General features: G+C 38.8%; 1 protein-coding gene across 1 annotated transcript in view; it reads right to left on the reverse strand.

The window, feature by feature from the left end:
• Window positions 1-22,925, reverse strand: part of MRC1 (mannose receptor C-type 1) — a 103,079-nt gene that overhangs the window by 26,205 nt on the left and 53,949 nt on the right. The window contains exons 11-21 of the mRNA XM_030819236.1: window positions 22,181-22,329; window positions 18,803-19,002; window positions 15,188-15,315; window positions 14,626-14,713; window positions 13,436-13,580; window positions 11,783-11,824; window positions 10,094-10,257; window positions 7,297-7,364; window positions 5,430-5,530; window positions 4,583-4,728; window positions 4,071-4,185 (exon numbers count right to left, since the gene is read on the reverse strand). Coding sequence (XP_030675096.1) covers window positions 4,071-4,185; window positions 4,583-4,728; window positions 5,430-5,530; window positions 7,297-7,364; window positions 10,094-10,257; window positions 11,783-11,824; window positions 13,436-13,580; window positions 14,626-14,713; window positions 15,188-15,315; window positions 18,803-19,002; window positions 22,181-22,329 — 1,346 coding nt within the window. The remainder of the gene's footprint in view (window positions 1-4,070; window positions 4,186-4,582; window positions 4,729-5,429; window positions 5,531-7,296; window positions 7,365-10,093; window positions 10,258-11,782; window positions 11,825-13,435; window positions 13,581-14,625; window positions 14,714-15,187; window positions 15,316-18,802; window positions 19,003-22,180; window positions 22,330-22,925) is intronic.

Genomic DNA, 22,925 nt, shown 5'->3' on the forward strand with positions numbered 1-22,925 from the left:
ATATGAATTTCAAAATATTGAGCATGTGACTTGTGTCATTGTTACTTAAAAACACCATGAACACACAAACATTCTAATATCAGCATTGTGTTGTCACTTGAGCTTTGGACTTTGAAAAGTTTCATACAATAAAAGTCTAGGTTTTATCTAGGCCATTGAAGACACTTGTGCAAGTTGCGCCCTGCCCGAGGGCTCCATTCTGTGCGCCCCTATCTGGGTTGTGGCTGCCTACAACCACAACTTTTTCTAATTCATAAAAAGTCACCGTATGGATTAGCGGCTATCCTGATTCTGTAAATAAGATAATCTGATTTATATAATGACTATGGAACAAAGGACTCCTAACCCAGACAGTTCTGAAAAAATGAAAACTGCCAAAACAAGAATCATTAGGCTGTTGATACGGTTTGGCTCTGTATTCCCACCCAAATCTCACCTGGAATTGTAATAATTCCCATGTATTAAGGGTGGGAGTAGGTGAAGGTAACTGAATCATGGGGGAGGTTTCTCCCATTCTGTTCTGGTGATAGTGAATGAGATGAGTTCTTACAGGAGCTGATGGTTTTATCTTTTAATGCTTTGCTTTGCACTTCTCTCTCCTGGCACCATGTGAAGAAGGACATGTTTGCTTCCCCTTCTACCACGGTTGTAAACTTCCAGAGGCCGCCTCAGCCATGTGGAAGTGTGAGTCAATTAAACCTCTTTCCTTTATAAATTACCGAGTCTGGGGCAGCTCTTTATAGTAGCGTTGGAACAGACTAATACAGCTGTCGAATTATCAGTATCTCAGATTGCCAAACCAAAAGTTTCCCAGTTGAGATTCCTCCTGGGGAGGTGGGGGAGAAATCCCTGAGATCAGTTGCCCATCTACTCAGTGTGCTTGGATCTAGGGGACCATCCTGATGCTAAAATGCTCACATCAGGGGCTGGGGATGGTGGCTGGTGCTTGTAATCCTAGTGCTTTGGGAGGCAGAGACAGCAAGATTGCTTGAGGCCAGGAGTTCAAGATCAGCCTGGGCAACATGGCGACACCCTGTCTCTACAAAGAAATACAAAAATTAACAAAGCACTGGTGGCATGCAGCTGTAGTCCCAGCTTCTCAAAAGGCTGATTGCTTCAGCCCAGGAGGTCGAGGCTGCAGACAGCCATGGTTGTGCCACTGCACTTGAGCCTATGCAACAGAGGGAGACCCCATCTCTACACAAATCAATCAATAATAAAGTGCTCACATCACTGGATGAGACTATAGAATATGGCTTCTTGCTTATCAATTCTGTGGCCAAGAGGATGGTGGTAAACATCCAAGAGACATAAAAGGTTGAATTGTACCTGTGCCCCTCCCCTTCCCTCAGCCCACCTCCAGGCCTCCCATGGCAGCTGCCATCTGGGGCCAACACCACTACCTGAGCCATTAACTCCTAGACCAACAAGTATCCACTCTACTGAAAAACAATTTGCAAACATTTACACTTAAACATATCTGCTGAACATAAATAGGAAATAGAATGACTAAGCATTCAGGGTTACTTATAGAAAATGCAAAATAGAAATCTGCAGAGATGTAATTATCTGTGTATTCATGAACAAACAATTTCATAGAATTTCAAGCAATTCCATTGCTATATGCTTACTCTTTCTGCAGAGTAGAAGAGGCAGCTACCATCTCAGAGACTTCTGTTTTCCTCAATTAACTAAGGATTTAAAAAAAAAAAAAAAAAAAAAACTCTTCCAACGTTTTTCAGAAAAGAAAAAGAGCATGAGTACAGCTAGATATGGTGGCTCACACTTGTAATCTCAACAATTTGGGAGGCCAACATGGGAGGATCACTTGAGGTCAGAAGTTTAAAGCCAACATGGGCAACAAAGCAAGACCCTCTCTCTACAAAAAAATTTAAAAATTAGCCAGGTATGATGGTGCACACCTGTAGTCCCAGCTACTTGGGAGGCTGAGACATGAGGATTACTTGAGCCCAGGAGTTGGAGGCTGCAGTGAGCTATAATCACATCAATGCTCTCCAGCCTGGGTGATCAAGTGAGACCCTATCTCTAAAAAGAAAAGAGCATGGGTAGATATTTATTTTGGTTTTATTTTATTTTCCAAATAAGATCATAACTTTTGCCTCATCCCCAGCTTGAAATGAAACATGGAAAAGCTCTACCTGCCAAGATTCGGCACTTTTTTTCTGCCAACAACCACAATAAGAATTCAACGATGTGTGCCTGTTTTGCCAGAAATAATGTTATTTTATCTTCAAATTGTTTCCTTCTGCACATCTCTATTATCCAGTTTCAATTTCATTGTGCCAGGAATCAGCACTTTGTGGTTAAGAGGGGAAATCAATTATTGTGTTTCTCTGCTGGGTAGCTAAGCCCAAAATGGGGTAGGCCAGTTGGAGAAATGTGAATGTTATGTTCTTGTACTGTGTGCTTTGGTCTGACCCTTTTCTTTCAGTGCCTGACAAATTGCTCAACTTGTCAAACGTTCTCAGTAAAAGCTTGGTTGGGATTTATTGTACAGTGTGTTCTCAGAGGGCACATGGCGGCATTCACAAAGCCAAATAAACCTTTAAGAGAGCACCCTACATGTTTCTAGTGCCTTTCTTATTTCCTATGTTTTTCTTCTATTTTCTTTCTCATATCATTTTTGAAACAAATGATTCTAGAAATCAAAGAATCTCAGAACCAAAAGAGAGTTTATAGAATATTCAGTCCATATGTCTCCTACCGTGTCCTTATAAAGTTATATATACAACAAACAACTGTTGAGCATCTTCTATACCACATACCAGCCAACACACAGGATGCTCTAGCATCCATTTGAGTATCTTCCAGTGTAAGCATTTTCACAGCCCTTTAGAAATTTCAACTTCCTCATGAAGCAGTCTATCCAATCAGTTCTGTAAAAATGGCCCCCTAATTTTGAGCCTAAATCTATTTCCCTGTGACTGTCACTCATTGGTTCCAGGTCTTCTATCTGAGGTGACACAGGGTGATCCTTCAAAGTCCACATCCTCTCTTTTCCAAGCTGTATAACTTGAGGGTCTTTCAAACCTGACTCACTTGCAGTGATTTCGAAACCCTTCATCAGTTTAGTCTTAATCTCCTGCAGTTGGTCAACACCCTCCTCAAAGGGCAAGTCACAATTTAACCTGATACCTATTTCAGTGGATGGCTCCACAGAAAGATCATGCAGAAATGGTGGGTACCTTTCTTTTGACGACAATATCATGAATTTTACCATCTGCTCTATGGATATGGTGAATATTCTCCTTCATAGTTCTGGCTTATTTTCATGTTTTATCAAGAAGTATTTCAAAGCCAGGTATGGTGGCTCATACCTGTAATCCTAACACTTTGGGAGATTGAGGTTGGAGTTTAAGACCAGCCTGGGCAACATAGTGAGACTCTAGCTCTACAAAAAAAAAAAAAAACTTTAAAAAAAATTAGCCGAGCACTGTGGCCCAGGCCTGCCCTAGCTACTCAGGAGGGTGAGGCAAGAGGATTGTTTGAGCTTAGGAGTTCGAGGCTGCAGTGAGTTATAATCCTGGGCAACAGAGTAAGACCTTGTTTCAAAAAAAAAATCGAAATTTGTTCAAAGTTCACATTTAAAATATCAATTTTGTTGCATTACAAGTTATATGATCAAGTGACTAGAAGAGCAATAAATGGGAAAGCTGCAACTTTTCATCTTATTCTTAGAAGTACTCTTCTTTGACCCTTTGGGAGCAAACTGATTTGGTAGGAAGCTGGACAAACCTAGGTTTCAGTCCCAGCTCTGCTGATTAACAGGTAAGCTCCTTCACTCAAAGCTGTCTATGCACCATTTCCCCACTCACAAAATGGGGTCATAATACCTGCTTCTTAGAGTTGTGATGACTTTATATAAAATAAACAGCTTAATATGTGCTATAATTGAATAAAATAGTTTTCAATTAGCATTTGATTTTTTCCACTTTTTTAGCTTTTACACTGGAAAACCAAAAAGTCAGTTACTGTCAGCAATATTTTACCATTTTGCTGTCAAAATTCCATATTTAAATGCACAACTAATTGCAAAACGGCCTGCCTACCTTGCTCTTTTTCATTTTGTATGGAGACCAGATTCCCTCCAAAGCCTATACAAGCTTTTCGTGCCTCTTGCCAATTTTTTCTTTCTTCTTCAAAAAATCCAAAGATTTTGAAACACTGGGATGGAAGAGGGGCGGAAAAAAAAAGAAAAACCATAGGGGTTAACTAAAGATGATCAACTTGGCTCTACAAAAAGCAAAATTATTCATGAAGATTATAGCTAAATCAGAATTTTCTCACCACCAACTGGAGATTTAAAAAATTGTTAGTTTTATGACCCACTCACTTTTCCTGGCAAAGTTTTATTCTCCCTTGGGAGAAAGGGTACATCAATGTGGATAATATCTCAAGTATGCTCTCAATTTCCATAAAGAGTTTGTCACTCGAATCTTCACCTAGTCTTGCCAAAAATTTTCTAAAGTGATGAGGCTAGCAAAAGTTAACTTTGAGCTGAAAGATTTGCATCACTCTCCATAATGATCAGTGCCAAGACTGCAACTAATTTTCCTAGTACCTTGTTGTTGTAGAAATTCCAACCTTCCTTGCACCCTGATGGGACCGAGGGTGTGGTAGGCATAACTGTGGTAGCATTGATACTACTGTTATGTCGCTGGCAAATGAAGGCATTTGGATAGCCACAGTTAATGTCATTCCAAAACCCTGGCAAAGAGAAAAATAGTTAAATTCGATTAATATGTTTATGTTTTAAAACATTATTTTAAAAAATATATTTCTATTTTATAAGAATTCTCAAAACTTACTTAGACTATAATCAAATTTTATTTTTATATGTGACTAGAGGTATCCATGCAATACCCTTTTGCTGTTTTACTTAAACTAATAATAGTTCCACTTTATAGAGAGCATCCTATGAACCAAACATGTACTTGATGTTGCAGATATATTACCTAAATGGTAATAGCTAATAATAATAATCTAACAATAGCAAACTTTGTATACACCGAGCATCTACATAGTATTTTAGATGTATGATTTCATTTTATCTTCTCAACAATTGATAGATTCTGCCATTATTCCCATTTTGCAGAATAATAAGGAGATAGAGAGAAATAAAGGAGATAAACAAATTCTGGATAAGTTTTTTCAAATCAGAACATGAAAAAAAATGGTTCCTAATTTGGGAAAAAGTGAGAAGATTAACTATGTCATTTACTAGTGTAAATCTTAAGCATCCATTCTCGTTACAAGTTGAACTGTCATGCTGCTAAAATTAGAATTCTCCTTTATTCTCTCTTCTTATCTTGCCTGATGTAAGCGCACAACTTGCTACTTTTAGTCTAGGGATGTGGCGAATGACACGCCACGCCACAAAGCAAATTCAACATGCATGACTTGCCTACCCGAATTTGAATACATGGTCACACAGTTTTCATCCTCATTTGCAAAATTGGGTTCACCTGTGGCCCAAGACACGTAATCCACTTTGCTTCCATCCATCCAACTGGAAAAGAAAATCCAGGCATTTTGAAACGATCCAATCATTAGACTAATTGGATACAGGCCAGGAGCAGTGGCTCATGCCCGTAATCCCAGCACTATGGGAGGCCAAGGCGAGTGGATCACCTGAGGCCAGGAGTTCGAGACTAGCCTGACCAACATGGGGAAACTCCGTCTCTACTAAAAATTAAAATTAAAAAAAAAATTAGCCAGGCATGGTTGTGGGCTCCTGTAATCCCAGCCACTCAGGAGGCTGAGGCAGGAGAATCGCTTGAACTGGGAGGCGGAGGCTGCAGTGAGCCGAGATCGCACCATTGCACTCCAGCCTGAGCAACAAGAGCAAAACTCCATCTCAAAAAAAAAAAAAAAAGAATAGTTAGCTACAGCCTACTGGTGAGACAGGACAAGTCAACTCAGAAGAGGGAAGACCTCCAGAGAGTGGCAGGAAATCCCCCAATGCCTGAGTATTTGGTGTATCCCATGCATCGTGCTCTGCAGTAGCAACCCTGATGCCATGTCCAGGCTACCTTCTTTTCCCTCCCAGGAAGAAACCACCTTTAGTTGCAAAGTGGAGACTCTGATTACTCTGGAAGCGAGCCAGAGACAAAAATCCTACCATCGTACTCCCCGGGCATGATTCCCACAAAACCAAACCACCCATGGAGAGGCACAGCATATAGAATTTCTCATTAGGCTCATTCTCTGATTCTTGTGTTTACTCTAGTTTCTTGTAATGTAGGTGGGCTAAACTTACGTCTATAAATTACAGAAATTCAGAGACTGTGAGAGCCAGAAGGGGACCAGCCATGAGATCATGAAATTTGACCTTTTCACTTTAGAAATGATAAAATGACGTTCCTTGTCCAAAGGAAGATCCCACATTTTTACTCTTTAAAAATAATGACCCTGTGGGGTATAGTGGTATATGTCTGTCATCCCAGCTACTTGGGAGGCTGAAGTGGAAGGATTGCTTGAACCCAAGATTTTGAGGCTGCAGTGAGCTGTGATCGCCCCACTGCACTCCAGCCTGGGCAACAGAGCGAGATCTGTCACAAATAATAATAATAATAATAATAATAACCTTGAATTTAGGTCTCTATTGCTCAAAGATGACAACAGCAGTCCCCTGGAATACATGAGGCTAAAAAAATCTGTACATGAGCCAGGAGGACATATCTGCCCTTCAAACTCTAGAGGACATATGTATTAAGGCACAAGAAAAAAGAACATAAAATGTATTAATTTCCTCAAGTCCCTACAGCTTTTTCTGGCTCCTATATCTAATAGAAAATGGCACAATCACCCTTTTAAAGGGAAAGTATTTCCTGCAAATTGAAAGTGTGCTTCAAAATAGTGCTGCTAACACAGGGAACAGGGCAATAGGAAAGGATACTGTGCTTCCCAGCAGCAAGGTTAGCAAGGTTATCATCCCAGATGGGATTATAATTTTTTAAATAAATTCAGTATTTGTGTATGTCTAAAACAACAACTTTTTAGTAGATGATTTACTGACAGATGATGACATCTGAAAACAAAGAAAAGTGTAGTTTTGCAAAACTGAATCCAATTTTGAGTTGTTTATTTGGAATTTATAGTGCTGAAAATATTTAATAGAATTATTTTAAATTCTTTTTTTAAAGTTGCTTTTTCAATTGAGAATGCTGTAGGATTTTTAAAAATGCATTCCACAAAGAAAAATCTCAAAATAACTCATAGGTATTGGTCAGAACACTAACCCAAGCAAAGTTGTTTTTAGCTTGATTTACTTACGCAAACTTTTTATCCAAGCTGATCAATAAACCAATAAAATATGCGGACTGTGCATCATTTCTGTTTACCTGAAACATGGAAGTTTACATATAGTTTAATTTAGAATCACACAATCGGCAAGTTCTTAGACAAAACACATGTTAATGAGGCAGCCTAATGGAAACCTTTTCTAGAGAGGAATTTCTGCAGAAATGTAGTACATTCTATATTACGTTCTTCCTAGAAATAAAAAAAAATATATGCACGCAATTTAAGAATTTGAATTTGTAAAGCAGGAATCTTTTCTTTGATGCATAATCCTATAATCCTGACTGGCTACTTTGTTTTAAATAATGTCTTCAGCAATGTAACTATTGTAGGCATTTAATATTATAGAGAATGATTTAAGGTATTTGCTTTACAAATTCAAGTTATTAAATTGTGTACAAATTTTTCTTTTTTATATAAAAATTAATCATATATATGATTTATTTTACATATACCATTATAAACATATGATACATGTAAAATAAATATTCTCCTTCATAGTTTACATATGATATATGTAAAATAAATCTATATGTCAAATATATATACAAAATATAAATGAAAAATAGTCACCCTGTGGGAGATGGTGCACACCTGTAGTCCCAGCTACTTGGGAGGCTGAGGTGAGAGGATTGATATGTATAATATAAAATATATTATACATATATTACATATATTTTCTATATATTTTTTACATATATATTTTACTTATATATTTATTTCATATGTTAAGTATTTATTTTGTATACATATTTTATGTATATATTACATATATATTACAATTTATATCTGTGTATGAGCCAGGAGGATATATCTGTTCTTCAAACTTGGGAGAACATGTGTATTCATGAACAAGGAAAGGAACCCCAAAATGTATTAATTTCATTATAATGTACCATTTCACTATATATAGATATATTTGATTTTCATATATATATATATATTTGTGTAATATTAGAAAACATCTTGAGAATTTCAAAGCAAGGTATATCCACAAGATGATGTTATAGTCAGAGTATATTCTAGTACCTTTATAAGTCAAATGAATTTTTATTCTTTCAGTACTGTTCAACTTATTTTTTCCTGCTAACTCTGTTACCTCCTCTCTGGCAACGAGGCCATGAAGAATTTTAATCAGAAAGATACTGAGCAAAGCACTCTTGGAAAAAATAAATCATAAAAATAAATTATACCTTCAGTGATAGGTATATCAATGATATCACAATTTTGTTACAACCAAGAAAGATGATTATAATAAATAGTCAAACTGTGTTATATGTTGGCCAACAATTTGGGCCAACTAAGCCAGATTTTTAAATTAAAAATTAAGCTATATGATACACAAAGGGTCCAGGACTGACATATAACAACTAGTTAAGAATTATAATCTTTGCAAATCAAATTAGTGAACTCAAATTAGTGAACTCAAAGCCATCAAGTATAGATCTTCACAAAACCCAAGCTAAAAAATGGTTCTGAGACTGGGCATAGTGGCTCATGTCTGCAGTCCTAGCAATTTGGGAGGCCAAGGCAGGCAGATCACTTAAGGTCAGGAGCTCAAGATCAGCTTGGCCAACATGGTGACACCCTGTCTCTACTAAAAACACAAAAATTAGCCAGGCATGGTGGTGTGCGCCTGTAGTCCCAGCTACTCAGAAGGCTGAGGCAGGAGAACTGCTTGAACCCAGTAGGCGGAGGTTGCAGTGAGCTGAGATCACGCCACTGCACTCCAGCCTGGGCGACAGAGCGGGACACTGTCTCAAAAAAAAAGAAAATGATTCTGAGTTCTGCAATTCTGCACTAAATATTTAAACAATAGGGCATAACTTGTGTTATGACCTCCTCCTCCTCCTGCATTCCCATCTTTACCTTGACCTTTGGAGGTGCAAATTCAGCACATAATTAGAAATTGTACTAGGGGGTACCAATTGTAGACACCTTGTTTATCACATGTCACTGTCCCATCCTTAAATCAATGATGTTCTATGAAAAAATGCTCAACATCATGAATTATCAGAGAAATGTAAATCAAAATCACAATGTGACACCACCTTACTCCTGCAAGAATGGCTATAATTAAAAAATCAAAATATAATAGATGTTGGCATGGATGTGGTGAAAAGGAAACACTTTTACATTGCTGGTGGAAATGTAAACTAGTACAACCACTATGCAAAACAGTATGGAGATTCCTCAAAGAACTAAAAGTAGAAACACAATGTGATCCAGCAATCCCGCTACTGGGTATCTACCCAGAGGAAAAGAAGTCATTATATGAAAAAGACACTTGCACACACGTTTATAATATTGGCACAATTTGCAATTGCAAAAATGTGGAACCAGCCTAAACGCCCATCAGCCAATGAGTGGATAAAGAAAATGTGGTATATACATACTATGGAATACTACTCAGCCATAAAAAGGAATGAAATAATGATATTTGCAGCAACCTGGATGGAATTGGAGATCATTATTCTAAGTGAAGTAACTCAGGAATGGGAAACCACACATCGTATGTTCTCACTCATAAACGGAAGCAAAGCTATGAGGATGCAAAGGCATAAGAATGATACAATGGACTTTGGGGACGCAGGGACAGGTAAGAGGCTGGTGAGGGATAAAAGACTACACATTCAGTACAGTGTACACTGCTCAGGTGATGGGTGTACCAAAATCTCAGAAATCACCGCTAAAGATCTTTTCCATACAATCAAACACCACCTGTTCCCCAAAAACTATTAAAATTTTTAAAAATGATTGATGTTCTTACATATTTCCATAGAAACTTCTTTTCACTTTCACTTTGAATAGAAACGAGATCACCAAAATTCCTCTTGCAAAACGCTCGCGCATTGTCCATGGTTTCCTTCTCTTTGCTGAAATAATACTGGTAGTCTTTGTAAATAACCCACCCATCTTCAGTGACCGGTGGATCTGAAAAGTTAATGAGAAAAGGCAATGAGTTTTATGTAGAAAATTCAAGAATCTGGTGTGTACAGCACACAAAGGTGAAAGGGATAGAGCTGCTATATCAAGAGGCATCTGCAACTCTGAGAGACCAGAACAGCAGAATCTCCACGTCAAATAGACATTCGAACCCCAGCCCAAATATCCACTTTCTACCAATCGAGTAAAAAGGACCCATTTTGTATTCCCAGCTAAGTTCCATATGTCATTACTGGGTAAAAGAACTCCAGGTGTCACTTTCATCAATACGATAGCATAGCTGCAAAGATTTATATATAATGCACCGACAATCTTCTACATCAAAGGAGTGGGAACTATGAGAAAGCAACTTTCACCCCAGTATAAGAAGAAAAAAAAAAGCAAAACTTTTTTTTTTTTTTTTTTTTTTTTTTTGAGACGGAGTCTCGCTCTTTCACCCAGGCTGGAGTGCAGTGGCGCGATCTCGGCTCACTGCAAGCTCTCCGCCTCCCGGGTTCACGCCATTCTCCTGCCTCAGCCTCTCCGAGTAGCTGGGACTACAGGCGCCCGCCACCACGCCCGGCTAATTTTTTGTATTTTTAGTAGAGACGGGGTTTCACCGTGGTCTCGATCTCCTGACCTCGTGATCCGCCCGCCTCGGCCTCCCAGCAAAACTTTTAATAGATGGACTTGGGTGCTTCAGGGTAGAAGCAAGGAATTCACATATCAAGTGGGCCCCTCAGGCTTTCTCCAACCCATGGGATTCCATATTTCTGTGCTACAGTAGGCTGAATAAAAGCTCCCAAAGATATCTAGTTCCTAACCCCTGGAACCTATGAATATTAGCTTATATGGAAAATAGGACTTCATAGACATGATTAATTTAGGATCTTGAGATGGGAGGGTTATCTTGGATCGTCTAGGTGAACCCTAAATGTAGAAACAAATATCCTTATGTAGAGGGGCGAAGGGAGATTTGACTACAAGAGAAGGAGGGAATGTGATCACTGGAAGAAGATGCTACATTGCTGGTTTTGAAGAAGGAAGGGGCCATGAACTGATGAGTTCACAGAATGCAGCTCTAGATGCTGGAAAAGGCAAGGAAAGAGATTCTCCCTTAGAGCCCCTAAAGGGAGCGTGGTCCTGCCAACATCTGGATTTTGGCCCAGTGAAATTGATTCCAGATTTCTGACTTTCAGAACTGTAAGGGAATAACTGCGTGTTATTTTAAGCCACCAACCAGGTAACTGGTTACAGCAGCCTGTGGACACTAATATATGTGCTAAAGAAGAAGGAACCTGGGACCTTGGAACTGATTCATGAACCCTTGAGAAACTGTATTAACATGCCTTATGTTTGTGCATATGAGCTTCTCTCTGGAGAGGAAGACCCAAACTTCCATGACATTCTCACTCAAAGGTATTAAGGAGTTCTGCTCTCTAGCTTCCCAGGGCAAGTAATTTTTTCACTGAGAAAGGAAAGAGGCGGAGAAAGGGTTATCAGTACAGAGATCAGAAAATAAGAAAACACCTACTGTCTTGAGGAGCTGGTGTTGGCTCAGGTTTTGGCGTTTGTCCTGTAAAACAGGAGAAAAGTAGAAATAAAGTGTACTTAAACTTCTGCTAATTACATTTCCTTCTATTTTCATGAGTCAATATTGCTAAAAACTTAGTTGTTCTCTTTTTTCCCCTTCCCTTTCTTTCTCCAATTTGCACATCATGTTGTGGAGGGCAGAATGAAGGAAAAGAGAATAAGAAGTGAAGAATTAAACAAATTAGGTGTTAAGAAGAAGAAATTAGGTGTTAAGAGGAATTAAACAAAATAGCCACCAGAAATTACAGCCACCACAGTTTTCAGGCACAAGTAGCATTATATAAAGAAAAAAAAAAGATCATGAGTTTTAGAATCAGAAAGCCTAGCTTCAAATCCCAAGCCTGGGTTTAAATCATTTAGCCTTAATTTTGTCAACTAAACCAAATAGATTAGTTTGTGAAAATATGTGAGTTATTGGTATGTAATAGGTGTTTAACAGGTGTTCATTTTCCAGACATCTTATAATCTGTGAAATTATTTATGATTTCATGATTTGAAATGATTAAATGTGAACTATTTATTTATAAAATAGAAAATGTATTTTCTTAAGAAAATCTATTTTTCTTAAATGTATGGTTTACTAAAAGTTAAATGAAATATTTTTCTTTCCAATTAGTTAGTGATATATCTAGATTTTATTGAAAGCTGATAAAGGGACTCAGGTTACCTAGCTTTTGGGTTAATGAATTTAACATCTGCAAGAGTAGAGCTACAATAATGCAAAAAGGATACTAGCCATTGGTAGCTAAGAGACCATTAAAGGACAACCGGCCACCACTGACTTCTTCTATTCTGGAAACTTTGAAAGCAATAATCTAAGCAGGAGGATGGAAAATAAACAGAACAGTAAGTCATCTCCAGCCATAGAGTTGAAATGGTTGCCAAGATTCCCCAACAGCAGAGGGCAATGTAGTTCCATTTATCCATTTACAACGGAGATATTGATGTGTATTTTGGTTCCAGGGTAGGTTCGTTTATTTCCTTGTTGGTGTGTTGGTTTCTCTTAACATTAGAACTCGGATCCTCTGGCCTGACTTGGACATGCAGAACTTTCTGAGTCCCAGATAATGACTGTCAGCATGCATACTGTTTGACCACCAATAACGTGGTGGGGCTAATAGCATCAGAGGCCACTCCAGGGTGATTTGTTCACTGTGAGGAACATTCATCTGAGAAATCAATACTTAGAATATTCAGACTTGGGGAAATGTTCGCCTGTTTGATAATTAACGTAGGTCAGAAGGCGAAAATTCCAAAATGGAAGTTGCATTTGCGTTATTCTGTTGACAGCGTAGGACACCCACAAACTTCTACTGCTATGGAACCTGGGCCAGGATCAGAGATGCTCGTGGGAACTATCTGGGAGGACATGACTCTTGCCCAGAACTCCCAGGTAGCCTTTTGATCTTCTCTGTTCCTTTAGCACATTTATCTGTGCTTATCAACTTCATGCTTATCCTATGCAATGATGGCCACTGACAGTTCTCTGATTTTGTTATTTTGTTTGTTTGCTTCTGCTAATAAAGGAAAGATACTGGGGTGTCAGGAGGTTAGTCTACCAAGCTGAGATAAAGGAGAGAAGAGGTGATCATACCTTTTTGTATCTGGCAAATCCAGTTGTTAAGGTGTTCACAATTAATATCATTCCAAGACATAGTAGGGTCACCTTTCAGCTCACCACAGTATTCAACATTTTGATAATTATTAGGTTCTCCATAAGCCCAGTTTTCATATGAAACCTACATTAGAAACATTAAACTGCAACCATTAACCATTTGTATCAAGCCAATGCCAATCATTCATCCAAACAGAAAATCAAAGATATGTTTGCATTGTTTTATCAATTTACTTTTTTTTCACAATAGCTTTGCTTTGAAAGCACAGTTCACAAACATAGCGAAAAAGAAACAGCTTTCATTACATGGAACCTTGTGATGTTGAACAATGTACAAACTGATTATTACAACATTTTCTTTACTCTTATTAAATAGAATGGATCCAAGGGCCACAAATGGGGGTTTATATATGGGAAAAACTTGGCAACAAAGTTCCACTTCTCAGTGTTGGGAGTTCCTAAATTTACAACCCATTGGAAAGGATAATATTTCATTGTGTTATTGGAAGTTTTCTCTTTATTAAATGTGTAGGATAAAGAAATATAATTAATTCTTCTTGCAAAAGAAAAAGACCCAGAAAATACTGCTAACAGCTACTAAACTTTGCCAAAATGAACAGAAGAAACAAATAGAGGCCCTGGGTCTAGGTCCTCTATGGAGTTTTCAGTGTGGAATCATAACCCACAGGGTTTTGGACTAAGCACGGTGATGTGTTTTCCAGAGATGTAAATACAAAACCCAAATGTCAATGAAGCCATCAAATAAACCACCTCACTCAAGTTCCTTGAAAAGTTGCTGGTGGAGGCAGAACTGAAATTAAGAGGTAGAACTGAAATTATACAAAATCACTTCTTGTGACGACTAGGGCTTCTAAATATTGCCAGCACGTGCCAGAATCTCTCACTTCTTCATTCCTGGAAATGGAGAAGTCTGACGAAGCCTAATCATTGTTAGTGGGAATATCAAAAATGTTTCCATTTCTATTGATCTAAAAGAGGGCATAAAACACTCAAGTTTTAGGAAGTTTACCTACACATCAATTTTGCATGGCAGGACAGTGGCTATCATAATGACCTGTCTTGCTGAAAGTTTGGATTAAATAAAAAGATAACATAAAAATAAATACACGATAAAGTAAGGAAGTTATATAGTAAGTCAAATTACTCACAGGAGAACCATCACTCCAAGTAAAGCCTTCTGAAGGGCTTCCATACGTCAATCCCAACCAAAACAGTTCGTGGTAGCTTCCACTAGCCCTATGAAATCCAAAACATAAAGAAAGCATATGCTATTGCATGAAGCAAGTTCAGTAACTTATGAGGACTAACCACATTTGAAAGTTACCTCCAAAACATAAATTAATAGTACAAAAGTAAAGAGATTTAACAGCTAAATAGAAGACTTACGCAATAGATGTGCATTTTGGTATATCCCATAAATATCTTAAAAATAGGCCACTGCCTGAGAGTAAATAATTGTATAGTATTGAAAGACAAATATGTATTAAGCATCTTGAACTTTTATAGAGCAAGTCACAGCAGAATTTACACTTATAAAATTAAAGAATTTGAAAGTGAAGCTAGATCAAACAGGGCCCACAGATTTGGGAGATGATACAGGTGCTCAAACTAGCATCCTGAGACAACAATTTCAGAAACAGACAAATTTTCTCAACTTCATAAGCACCAACTAGATAACAAAAAGGAGGAATCCATAAAAATACCACTTACGTTATTAATCGCCATATTGTTTGCTGTTCCTCTTTGTTATTGATGCTAGCTAAGTCTCCACCCAGAGCTCGACAAAAATCTCGAGATTCAAACCACGTTTTCTTCTCATGTTTTCCTTTTGCATACAGCTAAAGATGATAGGGTTACAAAAATTATTTTATGTTGTGTAGTTTATCACATTAAGAGAAACAATTATTTACTTTTGATGAGCGTTCATTTACAGAAAAACAAAACATTGTAATGACTCAAAACAATGTAATTCTTTTGCTTTAAAATCAATTTATGAGTGAAAAGTTGGGTAACAAAACTTGGATTATTTTGTTGAGAAAACCTTAGAAAATAAAATAATTTTATAGCACAGGAGAAATTAGATGAAAATCTTAGGAGCTTTAGGCATATGGGTTATGTATACACCTCTCTGTGGAAGACAAAATTAATTTGGTTAAGTGTAAAAAGTGGCATTGAGATGGAAAAAAATGAAAGAAGCTTTTGATACAGAGAAAGTAAACATAAAGAAGAATAATTTTAAGGACAATAACTTTCTTAAAATTGTGCACAGTTTGTTATTGTGTTCAGCTAAAACAATGAATAACCTGGCAATGTTTCAACATTTTGTTGGTAATGTCCTTCAATACTGCCTTGTATTTTTCATTATGGTTGTACATTTCAACAACTATTGAAGCACATGCAACCACAGACACCCATCTGGCAGGGAGTTATGAGCAAAATTAAATTTAAAAGTTATATGATTTAGGAATTGTGTCATAATATTCAGAGGACTGCAGAGAGAATAGTGAAATGCAGTCAACAGTGACGGTCTGGGACACACCCACCAGTATGCTGAAAGAAAGAAGGTAATTGTGGCCACTGACTTTTCTAATTCTCATGCATTGCTCCTCATGAGTCATGGCCCCCACATAACAGGCTTGTGGGAAAAAAAATTTGCTTCCAAGGCACTATGGTTGCCCAAGTTGTCATTAAGCAGCCAAAGACAACCTTCACCTTGACCCTAACTTGACTCAAGCTATCTGGACAAAGGTGTTTAAGTAAGTATCCACATCAGTATATCCCAGACTCCTATGATGCCTCAGCTTGCTAGACTATAAGATTTTATTTTCTTAACTAAACTTACTGTCAGCTGAATTTCATCAATAATTCTCACACCTTAATCTTTATAAAGGTGGTCTATATATTTCCAAACAAACCCTACCCCCAAGTACCTCTAAAACCACCTAATTTCTAGTCAAGCACGTATTTTGATTTGTTGAACATCCACCTGAAAATTCTCTCTACTGAAGCCCCTGATTGACTTCTCAGCTCAGGGTAAAACTGCTGATTCTCTCAAAAAACTGCAATAAATCTCCATAGCCTAACATCCTCAGGCGAAGGCTAGGAATAAGATGAATCCGGCCTTTGTGTAGTAACCCAAAAGTTTCCAGAGGTAACAATAAAATACTTGATTTTCTTTGTGTTAGTCCTCAAATAATCCATTTACAAATCTCTTCTGTCTTAGCCCAATACATCGCCTTCTATGTAAATTATGTTGTTAGATCTGATGGCCAATCTGGATTAAGATTTCCTGGATTCCTATTTCTATTAGTGGGAGTGACCAGCTCAATTAACCATGCTCCTCCTGAGTTAGAAAAGACTACACAGCCTCATCCTGATGCAAATTCTTCATCAGTCTTGCCAAACCGTCTTACAGGGCATGTCATGGCCATATACCATTCAAAGGGATTGAGTAAAAGAAGCACAGAGAGCAGGACTATTAGAAAACAGTATCATTAAGCAGTAAGTAGGTAATATGGTTTGACTCTGTGTCCCCACTCAAATCTCATCTCAAATTGTAATCCCCACATGTCGAAGGAGGGAACTGTAATCCCCACGTTGAGGGAGGGAAGCGATTGGAGTATGAAGGCAGTTTCCCCCATGCTGTTCTTGTGAATGAGTTCTCAGAAGATCTGATGGTTTTATAAGTGGTAGCTTCTCCTACACTCTCAAATGCTCTTCTCTGTCCTGTGAATAAGGTGCCTGCTTCTCCTTCCACCATGATTGTAAGTTTCCTGAGGCCTCCCCAGTCGTGTGGAACTGGGAGTCATTTCAACCTCTTTCCTTTTTAAATTACCCAGTCTCAGGTAGTATCTTTATAGCAGTGTGAGAACAGACTAATACAGTAGGTACATTTCTGTATTTGGCTAAGTCTAATTTTCTCTAGAAAGGATGTGACTCATAAAAGAGAGAGAGTAAAAGACCCCAATCCTTAATTCATTGGGGTTTTTGTTTGTTATTTTCTCAGTTTTTTTGTCTGTTTGTTTGCTTTAGTGAATTTGATTGTATAAGGAGAAAATGAATGGCCTAAACTATGAATGTATTAAATAGTGGTAGAATATTGAATTGTCATTTAATGGGCACCAAAAAGCCATGTGCCCCAACCTATCATTTCCTTTCCTCACCCATTGTTATAATCATCGGGGTTAAATCAGAAAAAGGCAGGACTCTCTTTAGAATACCTATGTGGCATTATTGTAGCATATCAATTTTGTTAGCTAAAACTTGGGCTCTAAGAGCATGGGAAAAAAATGAATTGCAATACAACAGCGTGAAAGGAAACAGAAATTTCTATCAAGACAAAAAGAGGCTGGGTGCACTGGCTCATGCCTATAATTCCAGAGCTTTTGGAGGTCTATGTGGGAGGATCAATTGACGCCAGGAGTTTGAGACTAGCCTGGGCAATGTAGCGAGACCCCATCTTTACATAAAATAAGATTTTAAAAATTAGCTAGGCATGGTGGTGCTTACTTGTAGCTACTTGGGAGGCTTAGGTGGGAGGCGAACTTGAGCCCAGATGTTTGAGGCTGCAGTGAGCCATGATTGTACTATTGTATTCCAGCCTAGATGACAGAGCAAGACCCCACTGGAGAAAGAAAGAGAAGGAGAGAGAGAGAGAGAGAAAGAAGAAGAAAGAAGAAAGAAGAAGAAGAAGGAGAAGGAGAAGGAGAAGGAGAAGGAGAAGAAGAAGAAGAAGAAGAAGAAGAAGAAGAAGAAGAAGAAGAAGAAGAAGAAGAGAGAAAGGAGGAAGGAGGAGGGAGGAGGGAGGAGGGAGGAGGGAGGGAGAGGAGAGGAGGAAGGGGGGAAGGGGGAGAGAGGAGGAAGGAGGAAGGAGAAGGGAGGGAAAAAGGGAGGAAGGGAGGAAGGGAGAAAAGAAGGGAGGAAGGAAGGAACAGAGGAAGGGAGGGAGGAAAGGAGGAAGGGAGAAAGGGAGGGTAAGGGGGTAAGGAAGGGAAGGAGGAAGGGGGGAAGGGGGGAAAGGAGGGAGGTAGATCTAGAAGGCCTGGGAGAAAGGAGAGAAGCAGAGAGGAGGTGATAGTGGCAGAGCAGGTGAGAAAAACCTTCTGTAAGTTGTTTTTATGTTGTTGGTTGTGTTTGTGGGTCTAAATGCATCCACCCAAGGAGCTCTTAAACAACTGATGCCCAGATTAATCAAATCAGAATTTCTAAATACCTATGGTAGAGTCTGGGCACAGTGTTTTGGTGTTTGTTTTTTATGTCCTTAGGTGATTCTTTAGGCTGAAGCACACTGCAGATTCTCTTATCAGCTTTATAACTGATACTCACCTTGAAACACAAGCTCGTTCTACTGCTGGCACCCCAATTCTCTGGACATTTGGGTTCAGGAGTTGTTGTGGGCTTCGGTGGGTGGGTTACTCCTTCTGCCCAGTGCTTGCACACAAATTTTGCCTTTTCATCACATTTCAAAACATCCCATAAGCCCCCTGCAATCCCGGTTCTCATGGCAACACACCCTGGCTTTCGCCCTGTATTAAATATATAAAGTAGAATTCACTTGACAGGTGCCTGCCGAAGGCCTGCCGTGCTCACAGAAGGCACTCAGATCGGAGCGGCAGGGATGTGGTGAAGCCTGCATGTGATGAGGAGATGCAGCCAGCCATGCCAGGGGCATTCAGCAACTGGTCTGTGCTGTTTTGAATCAGTTTGATTTGTATTTGTGTGGTCTATAACCCCAACCCAATTATGGTCTCAAATGTAGGGGGGGTTTGTAACACTTTGTATTTCTAACATTTGGCAAAGTGCCCCACACACAGGCATTTAATGATAAAATATTTTATATTATCAAGTTCACCATAATGGCAAAAATAGTAGTTTACTGCTTCTCTCTCCCTCTCTCCTTCCTTCCTCCCTTCCTTCTTCCCTTCTTTCCTCCTTTCGTTCCTTCCTCGCTCCTTTTCTCCCTTCCTCCCCTTCCTTCCCTCTTTCCTTCCTTCCTCCCTTCCTTCTTCCCTTCTTTCCTCCTTTCATTCCTTCCTCCCTCCTTTTCTCCTTTCCTCCCCTACTTCCTTCCCTCCCTTCCTCCCCTCCTTCCTTCCCTCTTTCCTTCCTTCTTCCCTTCCTCCCCTTTCTGGTTTTCTCTCTTCTTTCTTTCTTAATTTTTTAAGATTCTTTTCCTCCCACTAAGGTCCATGTAGGTTTTCCAGGACCAAAGTTTTTCACAGATCTCAAAATGAGACACACTTCAACTAGAGATTTTAGGTAAGTTACTCAAACACTCTGAATTTGCTTTCTCTTCTTCAAATGCAAATACCAAGACCTGCCTCATAGAGCTGTAAGCAATGCCAGCTTCAACAAACAAAGAAGTACATAAAACAAAATGAGGATGCACAGAGCTTAATAATTTATAATTCTGTCTTACAGTCAAGGTTATTTCCAAATAGCAATTAACTAAGACAGAGCTTTGAAAGTATCAGGATTCCTTGCTGCTACGATGAAGTAATTTTTTTATTATTAGACTTCTAAAGAACATGAAGTGCTTAGAAGTCATTCATGAAGCTCTGGGGAGGTACGCCTTTTTTAGAACATTTTCTCTGAAATCTCTGATTCCCTGACACCTCAAGGTTTTCCCTGATTCTTAAGATTGTCTCCTTCTCTTTGCAGCACTGAGTTAAAACCTGGTAACTGTGGAATAGATGACTATAGAGGCTGTGGCATGCTCTTAACCGTCAGAATCAGTTCAGTTGACCTGATGCTCAGGCCCGAGCCCCAGGCTCCTTGCCCACTGCTCCTGAAGCTGTAAAGTCAGCCGAAGATGGCAGCCACCGTCCTTCCATCAAGGATATACCATGACAATGGGTTGCAACTGAGTTCTGTTCCAGTTCCATCCATTGTTAGTCCCTAAGGACATTCCAGGGCTAACTCCTCAGAGTCCTGCTGCTGGATGACACCACAGGCAAAGTTAAGCAGTTTCACTTACAGAGTAAGACTTATCACTACTGCCCAGATGTGTTTTTAAAGTACATACTCAGCTCTTAATACACCATCCAGTTACTTTTTAAATCAACTGAAATCTTGCTATGTTTCAGAAAGTTCAATAATTCCATAAACAAAAATCACACTATTTAGGTTACTGATCTATTTCCCTTATTGAAAGGTGAGAATGCAAATTATAGAACACTGAAGATTAGGACATATTAGGTCAGGTAGTAAATTGATAGACTTGAGCTATTATTTTTTAGCTTTTCACTCAAGCACAATGAAATATTTGCTATAAGGGATGTTGAAATTTCTCTGTGTGTTGTCATCCTAAACAATGTCATGTGCTAGTGATACCACTGTATAAAAAGTCAAAGAATCTTTCACAGACTATTTCAGAAACAACTTACGACATCTTACTAGGGAAGGTAAATCAAAACATATAGAGAGGCAGGCAGGGTGGTGCGAGTGTAAGTAGCACAGATTTGGGGATGAACAGATTAGTCTAAATCCATGCTTGGAAGCTTTCTAGCCACATAAACTTCCTGAGTCTCAGTTTCCACTTCTTTTTTTTTTTTTTTTTTTTTGACGGAGTTTCACTCTTTTCGCCCAGGCTGGAGTACAGTGGCACAATCTCGGCTCACTGCAACCTCTGCCTCCCAGATTCAAGCGATTCTCCTGCCTCAGCCTCCCAAGTAGCTGGGATGACAGGCACGCACCACTGCACTCAGTCAATTTTTGTATTTTTAGTAGAGATGGGATTTCACTATGTTGGCCAGGCTAGTCTAGAACTCCTGATCTCAGGTGATCTGCCCGCCTCTGCCTCCCAAAGTGTTGGGATTACAGGCATGAGCCACCACGCCCGACCTCCACTTCTTTTAAATGAAGATACTGAAGCTTACCTGGCAGGGTTTTTATGACGACAAAATAAAATCCAAGGCAAATAAAAGACTAAACACGGTAGCACATGGGAGATACTGAAATAATGAGTTCCGCATGAACAATGTCCTTTGCTGCACCACCAAACCACTCTCATATTCCAACACCTAATTGCACTGAAAAGCTTTATGTCCATTTAATATAGTTTTAGGTTTTCAGAAATAAGTCAACCAGGACAGGCGCAGTGGCTCACGCATGTAACCCCAGCACTTTGGGAGGCCAAGGCAGGCAGATCACTTGAGGCCAGGAGTTTGAGACCAGCCTGGCCAACATGGTGAAACCCAACCTCTACTAAAAACACAAAACTTAACCAGGCGTGGTGGTACATGTCTGTGGTCCCAGCTACTCAGGAGGCTGAGGCACGAGAATTGTTTGAACCTGGAAGGTTGAGGTTGCAGTGAGCCAAGATGGCGCCACTGCACTCCAGCCTGGGCAACCGAGTGAGGCTCTGTCTCAAAAAAAAAAAAAGAAAGAGTCAACCATTTGAAACCTTTGTGACCACTGAGAACTTCATGAATAGGTTTTAAATAGACCAGTACCAGATAACCCAGCAAGATAACCTAGCAATTTTTTTCTTCCTTTTTTCTTTAGAACACTAAACCTATCAGGAAATTTTTAGAAAAGAAAAAAAGGAAGAAAAGAAAAAACAAAAAGAGAATGAAATATAAATTGTTACTAAAAGCATGATTAATTTACCTAGTCTTTTGCAGAGGTACCCCGAGGAATAACAGATTTTATCTAACGGATTCGTAGGGTGAACGCGACCCTCAGCCTAAGCACTGCCCATACCTGGCATATCTGAATTCCAGTGGGTGAACCGAACCTCTTCCTCGATGGTCCACTGAAAAGTTCCTTTGGTTTGTATATCTGAAAGTCCTGTCCAGAAATATTTTTCAGGCCTTAAGCCAACGAAACTAGTCAGGAACGCTTGTTCATATCTTTAAAAAGAAGAATTAACATTCAATTAAGTTTTCAAAACATTTATGCCAATTTTCAAAATTATCAACATGAGAACTATCTCAGTTCTATGTTTGAGCTATAATTGAATTGGTAATTCAAATATATTGTGTTATATTTGTATGTCATCTACATCACACACATTGTCACCAAGGAAATGTGAGCTTATGACGGAAAAATACCATATAGCTGAGTATATAAAATCATTTGGAGATACTCAAACCATCTCCCTCTAGCCCTCACCAGCCCCTCTGCCTATTCTCAAAATGTCAGAGAATTTTGACAATACAAAGAAGAAAACTAATGCATTTTAAAATACAATGTTTTAAAAAATCAGTCCACTCTTCAAATAGTTCTGCTCAATTCTTGATTAAGCAAGTTCAAGGTTAATAACATTATCAAGGATAATACTCATGGAATAATCTGCATGAATTTCCCTCCTCAATTTTATTCTCTCATATTTCAGCTTTGAAACAAAAGAGAAAATTATCAAGAAATATAGAGAAGCAGAGACTCAATCTCCAGAATGAATGAGAAGCAGATTCATGAATTCCAACACTTTCTCTCCCTTAAGATT

Source organism: Nomascus leucogenys, chromosome 9 (genome assembly GCF_006542625.1).
Source record: "Nomascus leucogenys isolate Asia chromosome 9, Asia_NLE_v1, whole genome shotgun sequence".
NCBI classification, from domain to species: domain Eukaryota; kingdom Metazoa; phylum Chordata; class Mammalia; order Primates; family Hylobatidae; genus Nomascus; species Nomascus leucogenys.